This window comes from Melozone crissalis, unplaced genomic scaffold (genome assembly GCF_028551555.1).
Source record: "Melozone crissalis strain CALT ecotype California unplaced genomic scaffold, PUWL_Pcris_2 ptg000016l_1, whole genome shotgun sequence".
Taxonomy (NCBI): domain Eukaryota; kingdom Metazoa; phylum Chordata; class Aves; order Passeriformes; family Passerellidae; genus Melozone; species Melozone crissalis.
This window is the reverse complement of record NW_026535794.1, coordinates 54660483-54684885: the sequence shown is the minus strand read 5'-3', so window position 1 is coordinate 54684885 and position 24403 is coordinate 54660483. Positions and strand designations below refer to the sequence as shown.

The 24403-nt window shown below is 37.0% G+C and overlaps 1 protein-coding gene across 2 annotated transcripts in view; it reads left to right on the top strand.

The window, feature by feature from the left end:
* Window positions 1-24403, top strand: part of POU6F2 (POU class 6 homeobox 2) — a 309033-nt gene that overhangs the window by 237635 nt on the left and 46995 nt on the right. For both annotated transcript variants that reach the window (XM_054274174.1, XM_054274175.1), the window contains exon 6: window positions 19570-19716. In XM_054274174.1, the coding sequence (XP_054130149.1) occupies window positions 19570-19716 (147 nt within the window). The remainder of the gene's footprint in view (window positions 1-19569; window positions 19717-24403) is intronic.

Here is a 24403-nt window from a genome sequence, read left to right as displayed (position 1 = left end):
CTTCCAGGGCCATGAAGCCACTGGGCCTGGGCAGCAAGAGGAGAGAAAGTCTTTCCAGAAAACAGCAGGATACAAGACTGCTGAAATGGGGATTTACAGGGTCCTTAGCTTTGGTGAAAAGGAGTAAAATCTAAAGCATGGGGTAGTATTACTTGCTACTGTTCATCAACAGCCAGACTTACTCTCAGTCCCCCACTTGTTGCAGCATTTGGAGATTTCTGAATCTCTAATGAAACCAGCAGCACTTATTCCTCTTCCAGCTGTCAAGGGAGCTTTATTGTTTGCTTGCCTTTTCCATTCTGCTGTTAATTTAATCTTTTTGAAATATGCATAGTTCCTTTGTACCAGTATAGACAACACTGAAAATAAAAATATACTAAATTAATCTATTAAGCATGAATTATTGTCCAAGCTTGGCTGACCTATGCCTTCAAGTAAAACTGATTAAAAAAACTAAGTAAAGCACAGCTTTAAAAACTACCTTTGTGAAGGATGTTTCCTTATCCAGGCTCCTCTTACACCTTAGTCTGTACTTCAGCACATTTATTTTGCCTACCCTGCATGGCACAGTGCCTCACTGAGGTGTCAGAATCAAATCACAGTGATCAGCAGTCAGACTGGCTGTTCACTTTTACCATTCTAGAGCAGTTCAGAGCTCCTTCTGCTCCTGCAAAACAAAGATGAAATTGATAAAAAGATGCAGAGTAGGAGTGGGTGTTAGGAAAGGATCTAGAAGGACAGACTAAGGCCACTGGGCTGCATGAAGTATGAGCACAGTCTGTAACATTTCCTATTCCCAAACACATTGTCTTAGCAGACAAGCAAGACAAAGGAATTACGATTATCTCCCCTTCACAGACAGAGAAATGAGTTAGTAAGAGATTAACTAGCTTGCCCAGGGTCACTTAGAGAGCCTGACAGGCACAGAACTAGGACCAAGATTTTCTGAGCTCCTAAGGAAGGATCAGTCTCTGAGAAATAGTGTCCTAAGCTATGTTTCTTAATACAAGAATCTGGTATTAAAACATTACAAAAGTAAAAATGCAATTTCTTTACCTTTCAGTTTGATTAATGGATTTTTCACAACACTACAATAAATTCCTTTTCTAATATAGAGTATTTGAATCTTTTTTTTTTTTTTGTAAGAAAGTAATGATGGGGGAGAAATCCCCTCTTTGATTAATTGCAGGTGGATGTTGTTTTCTCTTCTTTTCTGGCCAATAATTTCTATCTATCTAATAGATATACTTTAAAGTGCTAGGATTTGGCACAATGATGAGCCAACTAGCAAGAGACCACCCTTAGTAGATAATATATTAGTTGAAAAAAATGAGTCTCTGGACCTTAATCCACTAAGAAAAACTGAAACCTTAGGGAAAAACTTCCACTGTGTTACTTAGTTGGTTCATCCTATTTGATTGCTGGGTAGTATATGAACCCTGTTTTAGAAGTGATGTGATTTCTGTCTAAAATAAGCTGTTTACAATGTTCTACAGGCTATTATGGTTCAAGTGGTAGTTTCTAAAGTTCTTGAAAGGAGTCTACATTAAAGCAGCATTCAATAGATTGTAGGATTATTTTGTATTCTCTCTGAAGTGGAATGTGATTTTATATTCATCAGCTGATTTATATTAATTATTTTGGTTTCTTTTTGAGCATTTAATGAACTCACAGATTATTGACCTTTGTTTAAAAGTTTATATATATATATAGTTATATATATTTATTATTTTGTTCATACGTAAAACTTAAACACAAAGGCAAAGTGAGTTAGCTGGTGTGCACATCAAGACTTTTTGTGACTTCTCTTGCAGTGTAGTATTGCAAAGTACAACAGTTGCAGAAAACAGGATCTTGTGATTTAACCCCAGCCCCACACAGCCCCTCACTCAGACCCAACAGTAGAGTGGGGGAAATGAATGAAGAGTAAAGGTGAAAAAGCTTGTGGGTTGACATAAAGACTCTTTAATAGGTAAAGCAAAAGCTGTAAGCACAAGCAAAGGAAAAAACAATTATTCTCCAGCCTCCCATGGACAGTGAGGTGCTCAGCCATCCCCTGGAAAACAGGGCTCCATCACGTGTAACGGTGACTTGGGAAGACAAATGTCATCACTCTGAATATCCCCTCTTCCTCCTTCTTCCCACAACTTTTATTGCTGAGCATGATGCCATGGGACACTGGGACATCCCTTTGGTCAGCTGCAGTCCCAGCTGCGTGCCCCCCCAACTTCTTATGCACCCCCAGTCTCCTCCCTGGTGAGACGGTGTGAGACACACAAAATGCCTTGGCTATGTGAAAGCACTGCTCAGCAAAAACTAAAACATCCCTGTGTTATCAACACTGTTTTCAGCACAAATACGAAACACAATCACACGCTATCTAGAGTGAAGAAAATTAACTTCACCCCAGACAAACTCACAGACAGGATCCCAAACAACTGGGGATGCTCAGTGAAGAATAATGACTAAGGAATAACCTAAGGGTCAATTTTTAATTATTTTGTTAGAGGTTGGTGTCCTCTTTTGTTAAAAACAGTTAAAATTTTGTTAAAATTACTAACACTTTCCTTATAAATTATATTACTTTTGGGACAGCACCTTTATTGCTCGTGAGAAGTGAGCATGTGGTTAAAGGGAAGCATAATTTAAGCGGAACAGCGCACTTTCTGTACCTTGGCTCTTGGTCTTTCCCTGTGTGATACAGAATTGTGTGGCAGTACTGAAGCTGGGGCAGAGGTCTGTGTTCCTTACTGCTGTACTCAGGATAATTAGAGTGAATTAAAACTAGGGAGAAGGGGAATACCATGTTAGCACAGGCAATTGTTTTTGTAGCAGGGCAAGCATTTCTACATTGCGGCTTTTTGCAGTTTGCTTTCAATACAAGAAGTCAGTGTACATGCTCAGAGACTTGTCACAGGTTCCCGAAGATAAGAGCTGCAAGGTCCTGAATCTATCATTTTGCTTTAGATGCAGAGATAGTTATGCTGTCATTTAACTTAAGGATCACTTCACTTAAAAGTGTCCTTTGGGCCTTAGACTGTACAGTCCCATATAGTTAGCATCCTGAGGTAGGCCCTTAATGCAGGTTTCTTACCTCTCCACTCAAATCTAAATTCCTAAGTAATGCATACACATACCCAAAGACAGGCAGTGGGATTTGGTGTGCAGTGTCCAAAAACTAGGAAAGCTGCAAAACTCCATTGGCAATGTGTCCTCATTCAAGTTGCATGCCCTTGGCACCTGCCTTTGGTACGTGCCACCCAACCAAGCCACCTAGACATGTGTTTAGATGACTCCCATGGCAAATGAAAAAAGAGTCTTCACTGGAAGACACCTCAGGAAAGGGTGTTCTCTTGTGAGATCTGGATTACCCCCAAGACCATCTGTTTCCCATATAGATGAAGAAGCCTTTTTAACTTCAGTGTCGGATTGTAGATATTTGTGTATTCCCCAAACAGAGAGGAAGACAAAAGTGTGGCTGCAGCATGGGCTAACTCTATTATGGCACAGGTTTTTTTTACTGCTTTGTGTCAGAATATGGACTTGAGAGGAGCATTACTGCAAGTCTTATTCTCCTAAACTAATATAAGTTATGTCAGAGTAGTTGTGACACTACTTTGTAAACTAAAAAGAACACTAGTCAAAAAGACTGCATGTTTTGAAGATCGTCACAAGGAGATTAAAGTCTCATCTCTCATGCAGCGACTTATATATGTCTATCATCTCTTCTCCTAGATCTTCTGCACAGCAGGACTGCTGTATAGGCTTCATGAGATGCAGAAAAGATGACAGAAATACATAAGTGTTTTGATTTACCTACAGCCTTCTTTCTATTCCTAATCTAGAATTTAGTGGATTTATGATAAGTTTTATGTCATGTGTCTGATTTAGTATAATTATTTCAATAGTCATTCTTGGGATTCCAATTTTTATGTTTCAGAAATCTTGTGTTGATATATTAGGATTAGATTTTTCTTTTATTACCTCAATAGTTCTTTGCTTCCATAAATAAAATTAAAGACTTTTAATTTTCTTTATCTTTAGAGAGATTAACCTCTATACACATTTTTTAATAATGCTCTGCTTGGGCAATGAGAACATTCCAAAATATATACAGGGCATATTTTTTATTTGGTTTTGATATAGCCTATCACCTTAATTAGTGGGTAGTCCATAGTAGGGTGCTATTTGTTCATTAAAATTCATGTAGCAATCTTGTGTTTCATGCATTTTCTCTTGCATAATTGTCATATACAGCATATATTTCTATATATGCAGGATATACACACACTCAGAGTCACAGACTTCCAGGTCTCTGAAAAGCATAGTAAAGGCAACCAATTCACCTGTGATTGCTTTTCAGTTTCTTTTTTATATTGTTTTTGCTTTTATGCCTGCTTTCTTTTATAATTTGACTTCAGGGAGGTTTTTCATATAGATTTGGCAAATACAGGCTTTCAATGTATTATATTGCCATGGCATTCCTTTCTTTTTATTATTTCATTTTTGTTCTGTAATACTGTAATTTGATTATTTGTCCATCTATTTTTACTTTAAGAGTCCAAATTTGTAGGATTAGTGTTTGACTTTCATGTTTCTTACATTGATGTAAGCAAAGACCAGGCCTCTAGCTCTGCCAGGTTTTTCCAAACTTTTACCTCCTTTTTGAGGTGAAGGGTAGCCCAAGAATAATCTGATTTTGCACATTTTTTCCCACCACCTTTATTTTTACACATCCAATGCAGGACAATTTTAAAGCATAGTAAGCAGTAAGATAGTAAGACAGTAAGCAGTAGACATTAAGCTCAGTGTGAGAGAAGATTCTTAACTTGAATTGCCCTTGTATCATCTTGAGCTGAGTTCCCCTGAGTAAGCCACCATCTCCAGTTTTGGTTCTGGCTGAGCAATATATTTTGAAGATTCAAAGGCATTCTCTAATGCTCAGACTATGGGACAGTATGCAGTTGTATATAGTTTATATTGACTCTCCAGCTGCTTTCCCTGAGCAAAGAACAAGTTGTGGCAAGGAAAAAAACTAGATCTTGGGTAGGGAGAGTACCCTGAGGGGTGTAGGATTGCAGCTTGTAGTGTCTGCTCAGAAGATGCACAGAAAACCCTGCCAAAACCAAACCTCAAACAAGAAACAAATTAGACCAGTTAGGGCCATCCCTGCTGGGACAAGAACCATCCCTACAACGCTGCCAGTGATTCAGGGAGCTGGCTGCCATGGAGGCAGCTCCTACTGAAGGCAAAACCATGTGTGTCCCAAGTGAGATGCAGGACAAGAGCTCCATGGTGCTGCCCACGTTTCATTGTCCCTTCTTTGTCACAACAGCGACAGATGAGTCCATGAGGCCTTGCACCCATGGCTCCTCCTCTCCAACCCCCAACTGGGGGCCAGTTAGTGCTCATCATAACCAGGGGCCTGGAGCACTCCCTAGTACAGCTCTTATAGTCTGACATATGGCTTTCTTCCCTGATTTTGTTATGTTTAACAGCTACGGATAAGGTAATTTTTACAAGTGAGTCATCTTTGCTGCTTAATGAGATAGACTGTTAGGTCTAGAGCTCAGGTCAGCATTTATTTGAGTTATTGCCATTAATTTTAAAATAGGACTCGATAAAAACAAAGTGTCATATGTGAAATTTATTGCAAGAGTGTGAATCAATAGAAAACCAGAAGGAATGCTAGAATGCTTTGGGAATTTCCCCACTACTGCAGTGTTAAGATGTGTAATTTGTTTATCTTACAAAAAGTGTCTAGAACATTAATGATAAAATTAGTGTCTTCTGAATAATACATGTTGTCAGATCACAACTTCAGAGGCTTTATTTTATGCAGGGTGCTCTGATAATGTAACACAACAAGCTTTAACCAGGTAATTTATAAAGAGCAGCAAATTCAAACTTAGGTAGAATGCTCTCCTGGATTTACCATTTCCCTATGTAAAGTCAATCTTCATTTTGAAATAGCCTCTTGTAGTTATTTGTACCACCTGCCTGCTTCTTAGCTAAAAACCTACATTTTTTGAACAGCTTTGCTAGTGAATAGATGTTCATCCATTTCTGTACCTAGAGGAATTTTTTTTGGCCTCCATTAATATTACCTGGATATATATTATGGCGTGGCTAAAAATACCGGGCAAATACAAAAAGCAATGCATACTGTGTAGTAAACAAAAAAATTTATTCCATATGCAGATTTAACCTGAAATAAGAAAATCTATTTTATCTTTGATCTTCCTGTTGTTTGGTGTGTGTGCATATGAAATTCAGTCTTGATGGGCTTGCAGATGTATTATCTAATGAGAAAACAAGCAAACAATGAGAAAGAAAGAGATTTTTATTATTTATTTTATTTTTCAGACAGGAAATTAAAGAAATGGAAATATATGGAAGAATTGGACCCCTGGTGAGGTTTTTAGATCTCTACCCAGTGACCCTAATCACAATACTTCCTTCCTTCTCAGACATAATTATTACTATTTCCATCACGTATACTTTGGAAAGTTTTCCTTGTTTCCACATGAAATACTTATTTTCTAACCCTGAACTTTCCTTTTAAGCAAAATCAATGTAAAGCTATTGTTGGTTTTACAAATGCCAGGGAGAAATATTACCATTATGGGCAGCAATAAAAGATATACCTTTGCCCTTGGTAGATCGTATTACTGAGAAATAACCGTATAATTACTGTATAAAACACCCTGGTTTTACACTGTTTTTAATATCCATAGAGTTTCTGATTTATTTTTCACATGCCAGCCTCAGTGCACTAAATTGTGCATTATCTAAACTGGTGCAATTACACGGACTGCTGTGGGACTCCACCTGTTGCATTGATGGCTCTTAAGAGCAATGTTATTTTTGGATGAATATTAGGAACAAAGGGAGAGAGAGAGAGATCTGATTTCATGGGCATTGATTTAAATAAGGAATGTAATTTTCTTGGAATCAAAGGAAATATTTTGGTATGCTAGCTGTATATCAGGTAAATGTGCTTTAAATTAGGTCTTTGTCAGACCAGTGGGGAAAATTAGCCTTCTGATATTCCCTAGGATGGGATTCACAACTGGAAATGCCAGGGAAACCTTGAGCATGGCAAATGGACCTTTGTCCCTCCCTCCGTGAAGATATTAATTCAGATGTTTTAGCAGCCTGCAATGCTCAGCAGTCTCATAGTCTTCAGGAAAAAGAAAGAAACCCCCTTTTAGCACACTCAGGTTGATCTCTTGCTGCTACAACTGAAAAACTGGTTCCTTGACCCATGCAAAAGTAGCAGTGTCTGATTTTTTAGTTTAGACTATTGAGCTTGTTTGCCTCTTCCAGCTGGCTGATGGTCACCAGGTCTTCTGCAGGTCATAGTCCTGGTCTGTCTCTCTGAGGTGAAACTAGGATTGTTACCTGCCTTCTAACTCCCATTGTTGAAAGAGGACACAATTCAACACAGAATAACTGCACCCTTGTTTTGTCTTCAGTTGATACATACTTAAAACTAAATCAAGCCTTTTCTCCCCATCTTTCTTTTCCTGGCATGGTTTCTAATATTTGAGTGCCTTCTGTGAAATTTCTTTTTCAAGGGAATGTATTCAGCCTTAAGTTTGGAAAGCAAACAGCACATATATCTTAGAGGTAGAATTTGCTTTGTTACCTGTGCAAGTATCACGAATGTGATAGGCACAGTGAAAGAGTTCTGCCTTAATTGCACTCAGGCTGAGTTCATCACAGTTTCTGACATGTTGGAGGTACATTAGAGCAGCAGCAGTGTCTGACTAGGTTTTCTGCAAAAACATTTCTGACCCTTGACTTATCCCTTTTACTGACACTAGTGCCGATAGTACCCTCCACTGCTGGTGACTGCAAAGAGGTCTGCATACTTCACCATTTCCAAAGGTGTATTTTGGCAAATAATTAGGTAGATGTACATGTTCCTCCCAACCCAAAATGAATGAGATTAAGAAAAGACATATAAGAATTATGTTTTGAAGTCAAGTATTTCCACTCAATGTATATATAACAAACACCCATCTGTGAGGGTGATCCATTTTACATTTCCTTTCAAGAAACCATTTTGGTCTGAACTGAATGTTTCAAGTGACCTGAAATTTATTTATTTTCAATTTTTTCCCACTCCAGGTCTGCCCAGACTGTGTTTTGTTACTGGGGGTTTTTGTTTGTTTGTTTTTAAGGGAGTGAATAGGGTGTTTCAGGGAAATTTTTCAGTCCACAAACAGAAAAATCCATTAGTTTCACAGCTGTAGGTGTCAATGTTTTGACTTCTGACTTCAATGCTTCTCTTGTTTATAGAGGCATAAATCCAAAATCAAAAAAAAAAAAACCAAAACAAGATAAAAACCAAAACAACCCCCCCACAAAACCAATAAACCCCCCCAAACAAACAAACAAAAAAACCCCACAAAACCAAAAACGACAAAAAACCCCACCCAGACCATTGGCAATGCTATTTGATTTAAATAACATATCAGTGTCATTAGCTAACTCTAGTATCTCAAATGAAGGAGATGAAGGAGTCATTTCCCCTCCCCCTTACTGCAGATTTGAATCCCATAAGATATTGAAGGGACTGATTCTAACAATAGTTTTTCTGTTTTAACTAATTGCATCTCTGCTGACCTCATTAAAATTAGATCAGATTTCTATTCAGGCAGAGAGAAATCAGAATCAGACCAAGAACTTGGAACTTATGTTATTTTTAGCACCAAAATAATCCCTTGTTTTGTAAAGCACAAGAATTGCTACAGGGCCCATAAATATTTTGTGAATCTGGTCAACAGATAAAAGTAGAAAATACTTAGAACATGAAGAAATTCATCTGTCTGTCTATTGACAGTGCCTTATGGAAGAACAAGAGTCTAGGTACAATAAGGCAATAATGAATTTAATGAAAAAGCTACAGACATTCAGGTTGTAAGCTGAGCTGCTGTTGAAAGATAGTACATATTTTTGCCTGTATAGCAGAATTCTTTGGCTGAACGCCTATGAGTAGATTTCCATTGATAAAAAATATGGAGGAAATTATTTATTGTAAATGGTAATTAGACTTTCCGCAGGCTATGAATCCAGCCAGTAGCTGATATTGAGTAATAACATAGGCATTATTTTTGACATTCTTTCTCCATGCAAAAAAAAAAAAAAGAGTGAGAGGATGATAGGAACTAAACTTTTTTATGTCTTTTGTTTAAAGTATAACATTATCACCATAGGCATAAATTAATATTGGTGTGTGATTTTATGTAATAACATGTATAAGATGGAGTATAAGGTCACACCACAACTTTATCTATGAAATAGAAAAATGAGTCACAAAAACACACTAGCACAAACGCTCTCGTATTTACCCAGGACTGCATTAGGATTTTGCAGGCTGCATGCATTAGGACTGCATGCAGGCTAACTAAGCAGTTTTTGTAGGATTTCAGCATCAGATTTTGAGAAATTTGGAACTGATCCTAGCAGGAAAAAAAATTATACAGTTTATACTTGCAGTCATCACTCACATTCATCTGAGAGTTCTTCTGTTACCTCAAGCAATATGGAGCTATGCTTTTGTTATAAGAGGATCTCAGTTTCATATACCCTCTTGCCATCAAATTATAGTGCCTAGCACAGTGACAATTGCAAAGACCTCAGAAAAAATACATTTCTAGCCCATATGTTTTTAATTATTTTCAAGTTTCATTTGCTGTTGGCAACTTGAAGTTATTTTGATTTTGCTGAGGTGAAATATATGAGTTTCAAATATGACTTTGAAATTGATTAGGAATTAATATGGCAGCATTACAGATACAGTAGATTTACTGCTTCTTTTGTGGTTCAGTGTGAACTCCCATGTGGAAAAACTATTGTGACCAGACTCAGAGTGACATGAGCAAAGTAGCTGCTACTGGACTTAAGAGATCAGAGAAATGGAGTTAAATAGGTGAAAGCAGAAAGGGGTTCTAACACAGCAAAAAATTGTATACCCTCTCCAAAAAGGAAAAACCCCAGAAGGAGTCACACGAAAGGTGAGACGTGGATGGATTATGAAAAAAAATGAAAAAAACCCAAAACCAAAAGCCAACCAAACAAATGAAAAAAGCTTTAAAGTCAGTCAGTCCATTTAAAATATTCTCTATATCTCTTATAAGAACATTAAAAAGATTAAATTTGGAATTGCCAACTGATGTGAGCACAGGCATGTGCTGCTTTTGGGGCAGGACTTATATTTCATTTTTGGGAGCAGGTTTCCTGATGACAGCAAATGGGACAGAAGGGCCTGGGAGGAGAGGATGTTCTCGGTTGAAAAGTTACACACGTGGCTGCAAATGTAACATATGTTTGATATGCGGCTGCATATTAACCCTCCCCGCCTTTCTCCTTCTCTAGGAGCTGCATTGAGGGCACAATTTTTGGCAAATTAAGTACACAACTATTACCAATTTACATGTAACTTTATCTACAGAGTGGGACTGCTGGTGAAAAATACAGTACTGAGTGTATGTATGTATTATAAACAGGGGCTTTAAATTGCAGTAGTCAGTCTTGTGCTATCTAGTGTCTTCCGCTGTGTTCATCCTCAAAGTAAGCTATCTAAATATGAATGTGGCAGACGGTTGCTACCATCTGAGATGCAGTATGCTCACATAGTGGTCATGCAAGGAGGCTCAGAGGTGTTTGTTACACCATCTTTAGAAAAGGAGTAGCAGCAGTAACCTTCCCATTGACAGACAGAAAAGAGTCAAACAGTCCATGTCCAGTCCACCACCACCACTGGGCATTCAGAACTGCACTAAAGTAAAATAAGAGTGCCCAGGGAAAATACTAACAGTATTCTGCTGAGGGATCCTCAACATCCTTTTCTGCATGACTACTTCCCTTTTGTAGGTTTTGACTCAGCTGACTTGTTTCAGTGGCTGTCATTCACATCTCATATTTATTTAATTGGAAATGTTGTTTGACATCAAGATTTTCCAACTGAATATTTTCTTCAACTTTATTAATATATCTGAATCTTATTTTATATACTGAGATTTCAGCAAAACTCAAATGTCAAATTAAAAATCAGCGTCACAACAGATTTCGTATCTCATATATTCTCCACAAAACCTGGAAAACAGAGAGAGCACTTCTCAAACACATTATATCAATTACAGTGTTTATGTCATTTTGATTTTGGGGTGAACTGCTGTAAACACAGAGAATTAAATCCTTCCAGCTTTCTAGATACTTGTATTAAGAACCAGAGTCATATTTTGGACTGACTTGTATCTTTGCCAGCAATCTTCCTACTGCACTCAGGAGCCATTTGTATTGTCCTTCAACTTTGCATCACATATATCAGTGCATCGAGTAAGGTCCAGTTTGGACCTGAAAGTAGTGAAAGGAAAAGTATTCCACGTAGTTACAGTTTTACATCTGATCTTGTTCACATTCAAGTCAACAAAAATTCAAGGTAAGCACTTAGCTTACATGAAAACAAAACTGTTTGGTGATGCTATTACATTACAAATAAACCAGAGTATCCAGATGTATTTCCAGCTTCGAAAATTAGGATCTTTACAAAGAAGCTGATGCAGAATTTTAAAAGAAGCTTTATGTATATTCTCAGTTAACAATGTGTCCCTAGGTATTAAGCAGGATTTATTCTTCAAAGGGCAAAAGACAAGGTCTGTACCTTGAAGTTTGTTTTTTAATATGAATATTTGAATAAACAGTTCCAGGCATACATACAAAGACTGCATATTGTATTGTAGAGCAAGACTTCCAGAAATATTTTCTCAAATACTTAACATGAAGTGTCATATTAACATGGTGTGACCTCATATTGCATTTTTAACATTTATATATGCAAATGGTCATATTTACATGTGAACATGCCATTCACAAATTCAAATTAAAGGCAAATAAATGCTTTAGATTAAGGAGATTAATTTGGTGTGTCTCATGATGACACACTTTCTACAGAGATCGCGGAGACCCAAGTGCTGGGCTGTTATCCGAAAAGACAAATGGCAATTTCCTTTTGATAAGAGTCCAGGTTTTCAGCACTGAGGGAACCCTGAAGTAACCATTTTTCTTGTAAGGAAAGCATCTTTCAGAAGCCAGATAAATCATTCTAAAATAGACAAACACAGGAACCAAGAAACTAATCAATGTGAAATGAACTGTGTTACAGCCCCTTTCAAAAAGTTCAGAGGGTACTTTTTTGCTTTCATTCTTGCAACAAACGAGAGCTACTTCAGAAAACTAGAGAATACAGATAACTTTTTCAGTACTCATTCCTCTTTTATAAGTACTGATACAATTTATGATTATTAGAGATGCCAAATTTAATTTAGATGTTGTTTGTTTAGAGTACGTGTGCGTCATGCATGAAAGAAACAGTTTCAGATATTTTAAAAACTATGTAAACACAAAAGTTACTCAGAAAAAATCAGGTAAAACCAAGTACATCAGGCAAAACCAAGATGCCTTTGTTTAACTGAAGTCTTGTTCGGTGGGTGCCATCTCAAATAGATATGGAACATTTCAAACTTATAAGTTAAAAATGTGGACAGTCAGGAACCTACAAGACAGTAGTCTAGGGTCAGTCTGTAAGTACTGACCTGCTGCTAAAGCGGTCAGTCATCTGCATTTTATAGGTTTTTGCATTGAAAGATATTAAATATATTTAAATATATTCACTATTTCTTTTTATAAACATACAAGACCCAGCCTCAGACATGCTGACACCTTCAATTTAGTTTATGTTGTAGGATTAGGCCCAATGAGGATTGCTTTCTTCTAGTTTCCTCTCCTCTCCTTTCTTTTCTATCTATGACTAATAGAGAAGAAACTAAAGTGGCTAGGGTGGTGTCTGCTCACTGCCTCATGTGTTCTTCATTATTCATGTCTCCATTAGTTTGGTCTGAGAGACCTGGGAACGATATCTGCTCTTTATTTGCTATCTCTATAAGAAATATAACCTTTTAATTTTGCAAATTGTTATTGTAGTTTTCAGACTGGTTCAAATTTGACCAGCAGCACCTTGTTTAAAAAGATATTTCAAGAAATTTTGCTCATCCTCTTCCATCCATGTCATATCAAGGCTCACATGAGCACTGCGTACTTCCAATCACCTCAGGTCGTGTCGCTTTGCATTGAATCAAGTCACGTCGCATCAGCGATACCGCTATCAGTACTTATTTCTGATAGAAAATTCAGCATAGATTTAGACAGCAAATAGCTCAACCACAATAAATGCATATAATGAGCAGACTAAGTATCTGCGAGAACCAGATATTTTAAGTGTCTCTGTCAAGTCAGTGCTTTCAGATATTTCAATATCCTTGTCGCTACACTGTATGCTGTACATAAATTTCTGATCCATGTGCATATACTAAAATGTCTGTCTAAGCAGCCTATTTAGAACTCTTACCATCTACAACCATTTGCAAATTTAAATCTGTACAGTTTTGAAATAAGCAGACATTGTTGGATGGGTCTGGGTGGTATAACTAAATTGTACATTTTGTAGGTTGATCATATCACGACAGTGTACAAAAACTAAATGCTGACAGATTTAATCTTTTTCCATAATTTGGGATTTGCCTGCTGGGCGTATTTTCAAATAGTTATGCATGATTAGGCTCTATGACAGCCATTTTATCAGACATTTTACCCTGATGTTCATTTACAAAAGTTAAATGCTGTAATTATCCTATTATGTAAACAAAAAAGGAGGGTGGGAAGGGCGGAGGGAGGGAAAGATCAACATTAAAATAAAAAATGTAACTGATACGTACAAAACCACACAGAGTTTCCAAAATGTTTGCTCATGGCATCTGGATGAAATTAACATCTTTTGGTTTACGGTGCCTGTGCATTCTCTCTTGACATTCTTGGGATCTGGATGTTTACAAGATTTTTCAAAATTTGACTTAATTTTACTTAAAATCCTAAAAATAAATTAAATTCACAGAGCTCAGTCACTCACAATTCTATATAAGTGCTAAGTGATGATCTTGTTGATTATTATGATCAATTTGTTTTGTACTTATTGCTGTCATATCTAGATGCTTTCTAAGCATTCAATTCAAGCAGTCTTTCCCGTGTGTTTTTTAAACTCCTTCAGGGACCATGAGATTTTATGTAAGTTCAGGGAGTTATCAACTGATACCAGGTATATATACGTATTGAAAACAATTAGGAAGATAAGCATTAACACTAGGTAAAGAATTTGCCCGAAGAGTTAATGGGGACTTCCAGGGAAACTGAACTTCTGTCTCAATTCACTCATGTTTAGAAACCAAACATAGGGGTATCTAGCTTGAAATGCTCTGCTTCTATGACATCAAGGAATTGAAAATACTTGAGTATTGTTGTTGCAAGATGTGGTTTCCAGTTACTGCCGTGCAGTGGTGTGGAGGGTTAGCAACGCCCACCCAGCCACTCACTCACTGACTCAGAGGTGTGAGGGAGGAAGCAGGATGAGAAACTCACCGGTCAAATGGACTGCTTGCCAATCAGTGTTGAGGGCAAAACAGATTCAACTTGAGGATAATCAACTTTAATACAGTGCCAACTAAATGAGGAACAAAGACAAGTATTAAAATAACTTTTCTCCCCACTCTCCCGGACTTCACTCTTTCACTGCTGACTTTTCTACCCACTCTCAATAGGGAGCTATAGTCAGTCCTTAATAGTTCCCCTCTTTTGCTCCTTTCTCTTCACATTTTCCCCCTGCTCCTGCACTGGCGCCCCAGGGATCACAGTTCCCACCAGGAAATATCCATATGCCTACTCCAGGATCCTCCAAGGGCTACAGTGGGCACTCTTTCACTGCTGTGGGACAACTCTTTCTCCTTTCTCTGGCATTGCTGTTCCCTTTGTTTTGTTCACTCTGGGTTTTTTATCCTCCTCCTCTGCAGCTGCTCCACTACCAAAACCTTTCCATCTACACCCAATACAGATGATAATGCTAGTCACTCTAACAAAGAAGGTATCAGAATATCCTCAGGAGCCTGTGCTCAGTATGAAACAGTCTTTTCCCATAAGGTCCAGTGCTACTACCCAGAATTTGTCTCATGAGCCACTGAGGAAAAAATGGGAATAAATCCCACTATATTTTAACCCATAATTCTTTCATCGGCTAAACACAATAAAATTCAGATAGATTCTTGTCTAAATATTCCTACAAAAGCACATGCTATGCTGATTAAAAAAAATCATCTCTGTGAATAAAATTTTCACTCATTATGGGTAGAAATGAAAAATGTCGTGTTTCTGACTGAGAGCCATTGCTGAATTCTTCTCAACTCTTATATTTGTTTTCCCTTGAAAAGCATTGGTTTAAGCAAATAATCTCAGCAGCTAATCAAGTAGTGTGATGCTCCCTACAGAAGAGTTTGTCAGAGAACATAAGAGACTGAGGATCTGTTGGTCCCTAATCAAATATAATACTTTTTTACACTAATTCCATCTCTAGGAGATATCCAGAAATGTGATTTTAACAGTCTTTCTGAAAAACACTAATACTATTTTATAAAATGAAGTTATGGCTGAAGATGCTCTGCAATATGTCCTTCAAATTCTCCATTGCTGCATTCAGATAGCAGCCTCCTCCACAAGTGCTTTAGAAAACACACAAGATCTATATACTGGCATGGCATAAAGTGACTTTACCTTTCAGATTACATGCCCATTTTTTCATGTGGTGCTCTGGCATCCTTGAGATGTCAGACAAGGACAAGGACAAGACAAGACAAGACAAGGACATCCTGAAATGTCTTGACTTTTCACTAGTAAAACTGTTTGCTTTTTTCTTTATATTTGTTGACTGAATTTTGACTGAATTTTATTGTAATGACTAAAACTGGCTCTTTGATTCCCAGACCAGAAGACTGAAAGTTCAGTAGGACATGCCTTTTATAAAGGCAAGTGCCTAACTGCTGTGTAGGTTATCAAATCTGATCTTGTATTCAACAATAGATGAATGCTTTTGGTCAGTTTCTCGCAGCAACTCCAATGAAGTACTAAGTTAGTTTTCCAAATAAAGAGGAAGATGGTATTATTTCAAAAGAAAAAAGTATTTGTGGCTCTCAAGAAAACTGCTTGCAGCATTGACTCTAACACACTTTTCTTCAAACTGGCTTCTTTGAAGACTATGTGTTAACCATAGAAACACTCACTTTGCATGGCACAGTATTAGAATCTTGCTAGTGCCTCTTTCTTTCACGAGAATTTCTCAGATTTGTTTTATGTGTGTGAATTCTGTTTGCCACACTGGAATGTCATCTGTATTTACTGACTTAAAGTAGACAATTTTCATGTGCTTTACCCTTAACAGTTCAGCTTTGGAAATTCAGGAAAATGTACTAAACCTACTCAGTTATTGAAGATTCTTCCTCATGAAATTTGCTTCTTCATATAATCAAGTTAGTAGCAGAATGTCGCTTGAGACAAAGATTATTATTATCTACTGTTATGGTTTGAGTTGGAGAAGAGATTTGGGCACTGGAATCAACAGCTCCAAATATCTCAGCCTTCCAAATTAAATCATTATTTAAATACACAAACAAAATGGGAAGAGCCCTTTGTGGGATTTTTCACAATATATTTCCAATATTTCCAACATTCATTCTTAGGGATCCAACCTTCACTGAGAAATTGCATAAACCTCTCAAGTTAGAGATCTTATTTTTTGAATAAAAGAAAGATTCAATGTGTTATCTTGGTGTCCAGACATAATGAAATGAGATGTATTTCTTCATCCCCAGTTGGCACACAAGATAAAAGGGGTCAATTGAATAGAGCGTAACTTGAAGTCAACAGCTTCCCAACGCACTCAAAGAAAAATGCATCCCCTCCTTTTTAATCAGACTTATGAATAGATAGGGCTGGTTTCATATGCACTTTGAAGTCTCTTACCCTGTGATTTGGCCCGTTCCCTGTGTTTTTTCCTGGAACATGGTACTATTCAGGGTACCTATGCATATCACAGCCTCTGCCATCATTTTTAATAAGTAGCTTATCTCTGTGATGCAACTAAAAGCAATCCTGAGTGTCTCCAGGGTTTGTTGTAATTAAATTTTATTGTTGTATTTGAAAATGTACATTTTTTGAAAACTGGTGCAAGAAAAATGGAAAAGAGATTCTAGAAGGTGATAGTCTGATTTTTAGAAGGTTTTAACCCTTTGTAGTTTCCAGATCCACAAAGCTTATTTATGCTTCCCAAGCAGCTGTTCTTACATGCCTCTGAAGCCCTGAATATAGCAGCTAATGTAGTTTATTAGCTGATTTTGAGTAACTGTCAAAAGATTATCATGTATACCTGCAGTCAGATGCTCCAGGATCAGAGGTTCAGTAATCTGTGTGTTGCTAATAAGATTGTAGAAGGCATTTTCTGAAAGTCTTACAGACTTGCTGCTGCCCCTTTCTTCTCCAAGTATTTACAGCTATAAGAGAATTTCTTTGAGTCCCAGTACTGCCAACACAGTGCTGTGAAAAAAGGCAGCGTTTGATAACTTCTGATTTGGACAATAAAGAAATGGCACTGTTTTGAGCAGAGAACTAACCAGTTTACTTATATTGTTCTCTGGCATTACACTGCCATGCTCAGGGACCACCACCCCAATGACCTTGCACCCTTGCACTCACACCTTTGTGCAGTCAGTGGAGTTTCTTGCAGTCTGTATTCAGGGACTGAGCTTCACTTTGGTCATTGTACTGGTTCCAGTTCTCTTCACAGCTCAGCTCATCAAGACTGCTAATCAAGCACGCATTTCAGTTTTCCTCTTTTGTGCTTTATTCCTGCTTGATTCTCATGCCATGGGGTGCTGTGAACTGCTCTTAGAGATTCATATAACAATTTTTTCCAAATCAAAATATTTTCTCCAAACAATGTCATCTTTTCTGTCTGGCATTGCTACTAATCTTTATTTAGTTATTTACTTTACAATTTCTAGAGGGATTGGATATGCCCAAGGCACTCCTTTAAGCAACACTTTATATCAAGGTTGCATTTATAAATACTTCATGAGAGGCTAATGAATGATTAATAGATGTTTTAATGTATGAGCAATCAATTGCAGATTTTGCAATGTCCAACAGACGAGTAGGTTTCTTATAAGCATAGATTATAACCATATCTGACATCTTCTATTGATGGGCTTCTAAACGTCTATAACATACACACTACTCATATCTGTAACATGCTTAAAACATCTACTAATCACTGATTAATTTTTTATAACCTATTTTGAAGCAGAGCCTGTCTATGGAGTATATCCCTTACCACTGCTTGTGACTCTCCATTTCTAAGAGATAGATAATTTACTGGTCATTTTAGGACTTGGAACTCCTACCAATTTCAGCTACCAATAAATCTTTTCTGAGTTAACTCTAGCATTTTCATCTCAGTCTAAGAAAAAAATGTCCCTAGACTGCTATGTCCCTGAGACTTGTGGTTGCTCTGCCCTGCTAATGCATATTTTGCAAGTTCTGCTATAATGCAATGATTCTTAGGAGGCAAAGCCTCTCTAAAACGTATTTTCAGCCTTTTAAACTGTTAGATTGTTCTCAAGACAGCTGTCCAAGTGATGATGGTTCCCAACGTTTTTGGTTTTTTTACTGTCATCCCTGTGTGCTTCGTTCAGTGTTTGTCCTTTCTCAGAAAGGATAAGAAAATAGAAACTTCCCAATAATCCAGTGGAAAAGCCATGTCCAAGACAACTTTTGATTCTGACAGAGGACCACACGTTTTGTGTGCTTGATAAGCACAGGAGTTTATAGGAGTGCTCCTCCATGGGATTCCCCTAGTCTTTAGGGTGAAAGCCATGACCATGCTCTATGCTTTCTGTGGTGCATTCAGGTAGAATTGACCAGAGCAGGCAATACGAATTATTTCCTGAAAATGTATGAGTCCTAGAACTAATCATTCACATTTGAGAAGCAGCATGTTGTTCTAGTATCGTATTTTGCAAATGAATTTTGAATTTTTAGTTGATATCTACTGACCTCATTTACAAGGTTGAACCTTCTAATGTGATTTATCTAGATATTGAGACCAATTATTTAATAATAAAAATTAAAAGTATTTGCAAGTTTTTCTTGGGTTTGGAATCATCAGTAAAATAGTTTCTATTCTGAATTTGCCCAGGTAAACATTCCACTCCCAGTTAAGTGCTAGTCTTTCACTGATTGCTCTTTACAGCAGTACTAAGCTGCTACACCTGTGGCATTAGCAACTTGAGCCTAAACACACACATCAAGCATAACTCAATTTATAAAAATAGGAGAGAGAATATAGGGTTAAAATATTTTATTCTTCAACATCAACATGGAATTTCCTCTTCCTTTTTTAAAACTACTCATTTTCAAAGGCCCAGAAGTAAGAACCTCTCAAACTTGAGTTCTTGCAGCAGACATTTTTCGCACACAATTAAGTGGGTAAAAAACATTAAAATAACATAAAAGTTTTTGTGCTATCACTTTTATATTGTCCTTTTAGTATTATATGTTTATCATGGGTTTTATCATATTTTTATATTTTAATAAAATATCATTAATTTTATTTCTTTTTTTTTTCAGCTGGTTAATAATCCACTAGCAAGTCAAGCAGCAGCAGCTGCAGCAGCAGCAGCCATGGGCTCCATAGCAAACTCCCAGGCCTTTGGAAACGCCCTCTCCAGTCTTCAGGGGGTTACAGGCCAGCTCGTCACTAATGCACAAGGACAGGTGAGTAGAAGATGGAGCAAACAGTGAATTCTGATGGCAGGCTGATCTTGGGACAAAAATCAGTTCCGCCTGTATGACAGCAATTTAAAAGTGCACATGTTGAAGATAAATAAATATTGATTTGTGAGACAAGGTAAGAAATGGAAAGTCTGAGAAATAGGGGGAAGATAGTCACTCTTAAAGAATGTTTTCAAGCTAGAAAAGGCTAAGGGTTTGTTTTAGTTATCAGCTCTTTATTTGTTTGTTTTATTTATCATCCCTTTAAAAATATCGTAGCGCAATACCATGCACTACTATTTTACCATTTTAAATGTCCAGCAACCCTGTGATTTTTAACAAAGATACCATCTGTCTTCTTCCACTTACATATGCCAAATAACAGACACCTTTACTGAAGTGGTACGGTGCTTCACTTTTTTGCATTTCTGTGGCATTTTTGTATGATGTCATTTCTTAAAAGGCATTAAATGTTTCTAGTAAAGGAAAATAAATTGTAATGAAGTATCAGGGATGGAGTTATCTGAGTGGCTTCCTCATTTGTTTATTAACAATGTTAAACAATTTGATATTACTATGCCAGCCTGTAAATGCAAATAGGGGAGATTGTTATGGTTAAAAGACAATTTTCTAAACAGGAACTTGAACATTGTTTAAGAGTTAGTGTGTGTAAGAGACAGATTGTGCATTACCTACATTATGGAGCTGTTTATTTGTTAAAACTGTTTCAATTTCACTCTTAGTATGATGCAGAAACATATGCATCTGAATTCATATATATAAAAATAATTTCTTTGATAGACCATATTTAAGTGGCTTTCAGATTGCGACCACTTTCATTCTTTATTGCATTTATTAGGGCTAAAATTACACAATGCCTTGTTTCTCTGCAACGGATCTGTCAATATAACTGGTAACTGAGTAATTTGAATGTCATTATTCTAAATTCTACAAATTGGGCATGCAGTGATACCCATAGTGCTTTTGTGGATGTTAGGCCCTGAAAAACATTTATTGAAATTATGCAGCTTGGATGATATATGAATCTAAAATTTAGTTTTTACTCTTACTGTTTACTAGTGAGGAGGATAAATAAGAAAGGGCAGCTCTTCTCCTGGCAATTTTCTGCTAGTTAATTGGAACAAGGGTGAGTTTTTTATTTTGGCCCATCAAAAAATAAAATTCAACACTTTATAGGACCTCCCCTGTTTTTTTTAAACAGGACACATAAACAAAGATGCTTCCTGAGCTTCACTCTCACCATCCAAGTCCTAGGGAAAAAAAAATGCTGACCTTGTTATATTTACTGGGTGGGTGCAGAATTGTTCCATCACTACCCCGAGGGTTGAACGATGGAGCTTGTCAAAGTGAGGCCTTATCTAATGAATCATCTTATCGCAGGTGCACACCACACATATTAAAGGAGGATTGTATGAACAATGTGCCCTCTACAATAACCTTTCAATGTCTACTTTAACCCTTGTTTCAATCCCTTTTCATCAAAGGATCATTTTATGCAGCCAGCTTTAAATGGAGGCTCTCAAAAGCCTATTAAGATTTCTGGAGGGATGGGGTATTGGTTTGGGAGAAAAGTTGGTTATAATACCTATAACTCATAGTCAGATCAGCTCCAACATAGAGCCTGCTTGTTTCTATCTCCTCTGTGCTCCAGAAATGGTTCAGAGTCACCACTTGCATATGAAGCACTTGACACCAAAGATGTTCATCATAAGAGCTGCAGTTATGAATGTAGACTAATTTCTTTATAACTTTTCCTTTACATATCCTCCACAGAAAACAATCTATGTCTGACCATTCATTGTATCCTTAAAAAAACCCCATTACTAAGAAGATATCACTGAATGAAGGTTTCACTCAGGCTGAGTTTGTTTATTCCAGGTATAATGTAAAGTCCAATAATCCCACAGGTTGCAGAGAAAGAGAAAGGAAAGGAATAATCCTCCCAATTGTCAGAATAAAATTACAGCACCTAGCTATCTGCCTAGGTCTTTTAAATAAGGGTTTTATTTTTATTACTTGCTTTTGCAAATGTCCCTTGGTTTATAATCAGTACTGCAGACCTTGCCTCAATATAGATAAATATTGATAGTAAGTGTGTAATATAGCATGCAGTTTTATAATATTCAGCATAAACTCATATTACTTAGAGACCACTTCTCAGGCTGCCTTAAAACAGGACTATTCAGTATAATTAATCTACATTCAAGAAATTAAATTACATTCCCTTCAAATTGATAGAATTATAGCACCTAACCAAGAGCTACAAGATGTTTCTTCAAAATTGGGAGCATAAAGGAATAGTAATTTGAAACGCTCCATTTCTGAATAATCTGCTTGGAGTCACTAAAGAGCCAGATTTGCACCACACGTTAAGAATTCTGCCCTTTGAAAATTGTCCCTTTCAAGGAATCACAAGCATGATCCCCAAAACTCACTCCTGAAAATATAAAGCTGAATGAGTTACTGGAATGTTGATATGTGCAATCTTTGTAATTACATGCTGTTCTGTTACAGAAATTCAGGGCTTGTAAATGTCCATCTGTCTAGCTAAATATATGGTGATCAGTAATCCCTGGAGACATTAAGCTCTAGGTCAAATCCAAGATCCTATGCCAAATTTAAGGGAAATGATCCTTTAAATGACATATGGCATGGCCTTAATTCCCAATAGTCTAGGAGTTCTTACAATTACAGTAAAAAATCATATCTATTCACAATAGTTTATATAACATATTTTTATTAAATTAATTATTGAATTCAAAGTTATGGCATGTTTATTTATTTTTCATCTTTTGCTTTGAATGGCAATATAAACTGTAACACCAGAGTTTCCCAAGACCAAACCAAGAGATCTAATCCATTGAAACAATATGATTAGATCACCTGATTAATTTGATATAGTACACGTAGAGGACTCTAAATCAAATTTTCATTTTCAGAGGCATATTATGAAGAGCTATTGGCCCATGTAACACTGCTTGCATTCTATTTGCCCTCAGCACTTTCCAGGAAGTGTTTGCAGCACTGGGTTTTCATATCTTAAATTTAAAGGCCAGGGTAGCAGGTTTGCCAGATTGCACCCTGTCAGTAGATTTCAAAGAGAAACTGTCTACCTATTCAGCTTCAGCCTGCCTTACAGTAGGACCCTAGTGCCATTGCTGCCCTTGGATTCTTTAGAGGTTTAACCCAATATATCTCTTTTTTTTATGCTGGTTTTGCAAATGAAATAAAAAATCAGGACTTTTGTGTTGGTTTTGCTATGTTTACTAAGTATGCAAAATGTGTGCTTTGTCAGTTGTCATAATATTTGTAAGGAAATGAGACACAGAAATATGAAAGCAAGGTTGATGAATATGGTTTCTTAATTATCAGTTGCATTCATATATGCCTCTTGACTTCAGCAGGATCAAATACATTTTAATTGTGGGTACTGAGTAAGTTTAGTTTCTCTTTTGAAAAGATGGGAGTTGTCTAACAGTAGAAAAATACCACTAAATTCAGCAGTTGCAAGATAACATTTTACCATAAAAGAAAAGAGTAACATGATGAGACTTGGCATGATGAACTGCCTTGTGGATAAAGAGGGCAATAGTCTATTTCTTGGGAGATTAAAAGGAAGATCTAAGTATATATGGTGTAATTGCATTGTCCACACTTTAATTGAACAGGGAATTAATTGGGATTGTTTCATTATAATCTAAGAATGCCCCTGAAGTAACCCACACTTCATTGAGCCCATGCCTTGCTCTTTAGATATGAAAACCTTCTGTATCGGAGAAATCTTAAGCACACGTCCACCCTGGTACTTAACAAAAAAATAACTAATTTTTGAGTGTTGTAGTCCACAAGTAGCTCAGGAAAATAAATAGAGAGAGAGGCATTGTTGATCCAATTAGATAATAGGAGTACTTTGGTTCTCATTATTCTGATGAGAGGGTACACATTTGCTCTTTGAGCTTCTTGATGGTAAATGGTGCTAATGAGGCCTGATGGATTCCCTGCTCCTAACAAGGCTCTCAGCAGTGCGAGTGATTACAATGGAGATAGATTTGATGGGATGCGCTCCCTTTTGTAGTGTCTCAGCTGCTGACACTCTGCGACATAATCAGGTCACAGAGCCGGTCACAGCCATCAGCAAAAGCCATAGCTCTATTCCTCATTATTAAAGTGCATTATTCAGTTCCAGGCCTTCACAATACTGCCAAGGGCCTTTTTTTCTTCCCCTTTTTTTGTTAAGCATCAGTTCTCAAATACAAGAGTTAATAAAATCATCAGCTAAAGAACTAGTAAATTAAAGAAATGGAAATAAAGTGCTCCCTTTCAAATTCATTGAAGGATCACAATTAAATAAGCAGGGAATTTCTCATCACCACACACTGTACAGTACAATGTAATATGTCATGTGCAATAACACCAGGGATAGGATTTTAAAAAATAACACTGTGCTCATTGTGGACTGGCTTGGAAAGTGCTGAAGTATCTTTTATGGTAAAGGAAATTTCTGTCTTCGCAACTATTGCATGTCTACATGTAGGTACTATTATTTCCACTGTTTTCTGTAACTACCTTTTTTCTGAAGTGAGAACAGTTATTTGCAAACTAAGTTCATGATTCTAAGCAGAGCAGCTGTCTTGTCTTAGCTTAAGTGGCCAAGGCCACAATCTGGAAA